This window comes from Muntiacus reevesi, chromosome 16, assembly GCF_963930625.1.
Source record: "Muntiacus reevesi chromosome 16, mMunRee1.1, whole genome shotgun sequence".
Taxonomy (NCBI): Eukaryota; Metazoa; Chordata; class Mammalia; order Artiodactyla; family Cervidae; genus Muntiacus; species Muntiacus reevesi.
The window spans coordinates 34,916,482-34,922,481 of NC_089264.1; the positions used below are offsets into that span (position 1 = coordinate 34,916,482).

A 6,000-nucleotide genomic window follows, 5' to 3' on the forward strand; every position below is an offset into this window, starting at 1 on the left:
ATGTATTGTTACTGGCGGGCTTTAAAAAGAGGCCTCTTGGTGACATACCATGAAAGCTCAATAAATTGGAACTTTGAAAACCAGAAAAATTTTTATTTTTAGAATTAAAAAAAAATGTTGAAATGACAGGTCCATTGTTTGACTTTCCTGCTGGTGGGAGAGAACTGCTGGCTTGTTTAAGTGGCAGCTGAGATGGTTTGGTTGAATCTACTACTCTCCGAGGGAAAACCTAAGTCCCATGAAAATAGAGCAACATGTGCATGGGTCTGTCTTGGGCCCCTCCTATATTTTGAAAAGGAATGTTTTAAAAATACTAAAAAATTCCCGTACTAGGACCTCTCCTTTCTGGGTTCCTGACATTTCTTTATATCAATATATTTCTCTTTACCTTTTAAAATAGTTACTTAATCATAACCTTACATGGCCCTACATTTTGCACACACAATGATGAATCAGTAGGTGAAGGGAACCAGTTACTACTTTCCCCCACAAACATCAAATAAACAGAAATGTGTAGCCACTTTACGTCATACACATGCCATTTCTGCTAGAGTAGCAGTACATGTCTTTAAAAGGTAGGTATTAGCACAAACTCTTGCCAAAGTTTAATTCTTCCATTACTGAGGTTGAAAACTACCAATCTAAACATTATTGAGAAAATGGTCAATGTTATGTATGTTTTCTATAGTGTCATATAATAAATAAGGTGTTCTTCAAAATTAAAATGTTTTATTTGACATATTAGGTACTTTGATTTGTTATTATTTAAGGATTTGTATTATATATAAAACTTCAGAAACTAGCCATAAGACCATATTTTACTCAGATATTGTGTGTTATGCATTAAGCACTTGGTTAGGTGAAGTTTAAAGCTATGTGGTCACACCAGGAACATTGTCATTGTAATGTCCATCCCAGCATACCTTGTGCCAGGTAGGAAGTGTTTTATGAGAACATTTTCTCATGTAGCCATCTCTTGCTGGAGCAGTCATTTCTGGAATCTTCATTGTAATGCTCCTTTTTGCAGCTTTAAATGAAGGAATTGACCATATTTTATGCTGTGTACCAGTTCCAGTCTTTGGGTTATTTTAAGCATGCGAACTGAACCCAAAATTATTCCTAAAGTCATACAGAGATAGAATGTAAACCCTTGTAAATAACAAATATTACTGTGTTACAGAAATCAGGGCGCGAGTTGCTCAGATTATGTTCGGGTGTGTTTATTGGTGGGAATATATAGTTGGTTGTATCGTTGCAAATCAGTACTATTCACCTTCCATTGTGTGCAGTTACAGAGAAAGTAAAAGCCTCAACAATTAGAAATCTCCCAATTAAATAAGATGTATATTATAAATATATTTAGATCCCTAAACAACCTCAGCTCCAGAGAGATATACACATACAAAGAGGATAGGGTAAGTCTTCAGAGTAGTGGAAAGAATTTCAAAGAAGAGTTGGCCTTAGCAGAAATATTCCTGAGACTGTCAGGGACTTAAAGAGGCTATTTGCTAGAATTCTTCATGAAATCATGGCCCCAGATCTGATTCTTGGTATTTGTTTTTTGTAGATATTTGCAGGGCTGTTGGTAAATCTCCAAACCGTTGTGTCTTGGTTGTCTTGGCTTCAATACCTGAGCATTCCTCGATACGGCTATGCGGTATGTTCTCCCTGTCTGTCACTGTGCTGGTTCATTGTCCCCATGCTGGAAACAACCAGAATAAAGCCTCTCATGTCCCTGGTCATGAGCTGTGCAAGTTTTAGGACAATGAAGGAGAGTTTCCTATTAAGCCTTGGGTCAACTTGATAATCACCTGGGATTTCTCCAGTCACCTTGTTGTCTGAGGGAGCTGAAGGATTGGGAGATAACTCATAGTTAAGGACAAAGATTGACTAATTGATATAAAAAATATAGTGTTTCAGTTCATCAAAGAAATTAATGAGAAGATGAGGGCCTAGAATACATATTTTAAATTGAAAGGGAAATTAGAAGAAAAACCATATCATACTCACAGCTACTATTGACTTCAGAAAGCCAATCAACTCCAGAGAAAGATGTGCCTTAATATAGTAAAATTAAATTTCTAACTCCTAAGAATTATAACTGATTTTGATGAGAACAAGAAAAATACAAAGATTGTTATTATAAATTAACAATAATCATTGAATATCACTGTATCATTTTAATTACAGTACCCATAAAAATGGGGAGAGAAGAAGGAAAGAGCTATGGGATAATATAGCCAGAGATCTCTCTTCTTGGTTTTTGTATTAGAGCCAAAAATCCCAACCCTAGGCCTCTTGATTGCCAGGAAAAATAATTTTAGTTGCTTTGGTATGACAAAGACTGTGAATGTGAAAGTTTGTTTTTAGAGATAACAACAGAGGTTAAACTTAGTGGACATAATTGTAATAATTCTTTGGGAACCTTTTGAAATTTAAAACTATTTTCTTTATCCTGCTCCCACTTATGTTATAGGCTTTGCAGCATAATGAATTTTTGGGACAAAACTTCTGCCCAGGAGTCAATGTAACAACAAACAATACCTGTGACTATGCAATGTAAGTTTGCGTACAGTGTCATAATGGGTTGTGGTATGATACAGAAATACCACTGGGCTGAGGAGTCATTTCATGGACACTGACTTCTCTGAGTCTGAATATTCTCATTTATAAAGTGAGTTATACATTAATGCATGTGAAAGTGCTCTACAACTCCTGGGTATTCTATTTAGGTCAAAATTGTATTTTACTTGGAGAACCATTTCTTATGTGTTACTTATTTGTTTGGGGTCTTTTGAAAGATCCTTTTGCAGTTTGGATTGTGGGTTTGGATTTCTGTTTTTCAGAACATTTGAGTTTGAAATGAGAGCTGCTTTGGTATTTTTATTAAGGCTTAACAGTACTGGAACTGTATGGATTACATGAAGTGTATGGACCCATGAATTTAGGATTCCTGTGAGCTCAACCCTCGGCCAGGGTGAAAGTGTTAGTCGCTCAGTCATTTCCGACTCTTTGCGATCCCATGGACTGTAGCCCGCCAGGTTTCTCTGTTCATGGAATTCTCTAGACAAGAATACTGGAGTGGGTAGCCATTCCCTTCTCCAGAGGATCTTTCTGACCCAGGGATCAAACCCAGGTTTCCTGCATTACATGTGGATTCTTTACCATCTGAGCCACCAGGGAAGCCCAACCCATGGCTAGTAGTAAGAGCTAAAAGGGCATTATGAGCGGGAGGGAACATTTTCCTGCCTCAGTCTAGCTCTTGCCTCTTCCTCCTGTATCCAGGAGACAACATGAAATCAAAGTCTGCACAATCTTTTTCTTTTTTTTTTTGACTGACTTGGAATACTCCCTACTGAAGGATGTTTCCTCTAAAGAAAGGAACATATATTTCTGTAAGCTTGAGAAGGAAATCTCATTTTTTTTTTTGGTATAATAAGCAAAACCAGATTTTAATAGAAATAAAGGTATTGTTTTAAAGTTAAGTAACACTTCCTTTCGATGACTGTTGTTTATGGTTTGATTTTGATATGTTAATTGATGAGAGAAAAGAGAATGCTGGTATCCTAAATCTCATGAATATTTAAGTGGGTTAGAAGTAATTCTTAATAATAGAACAAATTGCTATTTAGAAGTATTGCCAGAAAACCTCTGTGAAGAGAAGCTTTCCTTATCCTGCCTACTCCCTTTCTTTTGATCTGAGTATAACATTTTTTTTTTCCAATCTGCTAAATTCCAAGAGTAGCAGAAAAATGGAATCAGGTAATAATTATGGTTGTGCCAGCTATTTTTAATACCAGGTGCTTTTCTAATCAGGCCCACTCCATCCTATTCTGCTCTGTTCCAGCTCCCACTAAGGCATACCTGATAATTTGACCTGCTGGTAATGTCTTAGAGCCGAGCATCTATGATACTCATTCCAGTCTTGGTGTAAGAGCTGACAGAGTGCAACTCTGGTGGGAAATCTCTATTCACCTATTCCCCTAGTTTTAGAACTCTCAGCCTGTGGTTTTTCTTTTTCTTTTTTTGGTATAGCTGATTTGTGAGTAGTGAGCCCTATAAACAGCTTTGGTCATCTTTGTAATTGCCTTCAGTATCATCTGCTAAAGCTGAGACTTTCCCCATCAGGCGTAAGTGAAAAATTACTTGATAAATGTTTCTGTCCTTTGAAGAGAGGCAGCATCATAGACTTGGAAACCAACCTATTTGGGGAGACTAGCAACTTGATTCAAAGTGTGAATCTGTGAAGTTGACCAAATTTCTTAAACTTTAGTCTCCTCATCTTTTAAATTTGGATTGTTTTAGGGATTAACTAAACTGTTATATGGGAGCTTCCCAGGTGGCACGCTGGTAAAGAATTCGCCTGCCAATGCAGGAGATACAAGAGATGTGAGTTTTATCCTTGGGTCAGGAAGATCCCCTGGAGAAAGAAATGGCAGCCCACTCCAGTATTCTTTCCTGCGAAGTCCCATGGATAGAGAAGCCTGGGGGGCTACAGTCCATGGGGTTGCAAAGAGCCAGACATGACTTAGCAGCTAAACACAGATACACACAAACTATTATGTACAGGTTGCTTCATAGTATCTAACAGAGTTATAAGCACTCAATGACTGTTTTCTGTATATTTTTATGATGCATATGACTGACCTATGAATCTCTGTTATATCCCAATAAAATAGAACGATAAAGCTAAAACCACGTACACACATACACACACACACACTCACACCACAAAACCCCTCTAAAACTGTTTTCTATTATAAATGAAGGGATGGTCATTTAAGACTTAGTAACCTGTAGGTTTCTTTAAGGAACAGTGAATATATTGAGTAAAATTTGACAGATGCTAAAAATGAAGTCATATTCTTTTTCTGTTGAATTTCAGATGTACTGGCGAAGAATTCCTGACAAACCAGGGCATAGATATCTCACTTTGGGGCCTATGGAAGAATCACCTAGCCTTGGCATGCATGATTGTTGTCTTCCTTACAATTGCCTACCTGAAATTGTTATTCCTTAAAAAATTTTCTTAAATTCCTCTTTAATTTCAATGATTTACCCCCCATTAAAAAGGGACATCTTGATTTTCATATCCAGTGAAGTTTTTTGGTTGTTTTCATCTTTTTATTTATTTGTTTATATTATGCCCATGTGTTTTATTATTTTTGGTTGTCTTCTTTTCACTTGCCTCATACTGTTGTTCAGCAAGAATTATTTTCAACAGAAACATTTATAGAAATCACAATGAACTAAATTATACTTGAAAGAACCCAAGTCATAAACTAGTGATATTATGTTCATCTTGTCAGACAGTAACCATAGGAAAGAAATCTAATTTAATTTACTGACCTGAAAAAGAAATGAGTTCTAGAAACTTGTGTTAAGTTACTAATATATCTGGTATTGGTATCCTTCCCTTTATTTTTTTTTTTTTTTTTTTTTTAAATATTATTTTATTAGTTGGAGGCCAATCACCCCACAACATTTCAGTGGGTTTTGTCATACATTGACATGAATCAGCCATATAGCTACACGTATTCCCCATCCCGATCCCCCCTCCCACCTCCCTCTATCCTTCCCTTTAAAATGAATAGGCAGGCTAGTGGTCCTCCAGCTTCAATATTATATAAACCTATGTCCTCCATTATTTTATAAATAATAAATAACAAATACATTGATGCCATAGTAGAAGTATGAAATCCAAACCATGCTGGAAAAACATGGTGTCATATACGGATAAAAAAGCCTTTATAACAGAACACTTTGATAAGCTTTTTAAAGTTATTAGAATTCACTGAGGTTTCCCTCTAGTGGAATTAGAGTATCTCGAGAGTCTTAGCTGGGTTTGTACCCCAGGTGTAGAGGGCCAGGATTCTGGCAACTTACCCTTCTTGAGTAGTTCAGTAGTCTGTAATCTTGGTGTGCATCATAATCTCTTGAGGAATTTTGCTCCAACATAGATTTCAGGGTCCTATGAGCCCTACTGGCTTGTAATCGCCA

General features: G+C 36.6%; 1 protein-coding gene across 7 annotated transcripts in view; it reads left to right on the plus strand.

Moving 5' to 3' along the window:
* Positions 1-5,090, plus strand: part of ABCG2 (ATP binding cassette subfamily G member 2 (JR blood group)) — a 130,248-nt gene extending 125,158 nt beyond the window's left edge. For all 7 annotated transcript variants that reach the window (XM_065907163.1, XM_065907166.1, XM_065907165.1 and 4 more), the window contains 3 exons: positions 1,568-1,657; positions 2,477-2,559; positions 4,886-5,090. In XM_065907163.1, the coding sequence (XP_065763235.1) occupies positions 1,568-1,657; positions 2,477-2,559; positions 4,886-5,033 (321 nt within the window). In that variant the 3' untranslated portion in view covers positions 5,034-5,090. The remainder of the gene's footprint in view (positions 1-1,567; positions 1,658-2,476; positions 2,560-4,885) is intronic.
* The last annotated feature ends 910 nt before the right edge of the window (positions 5,091-6,000 follow it).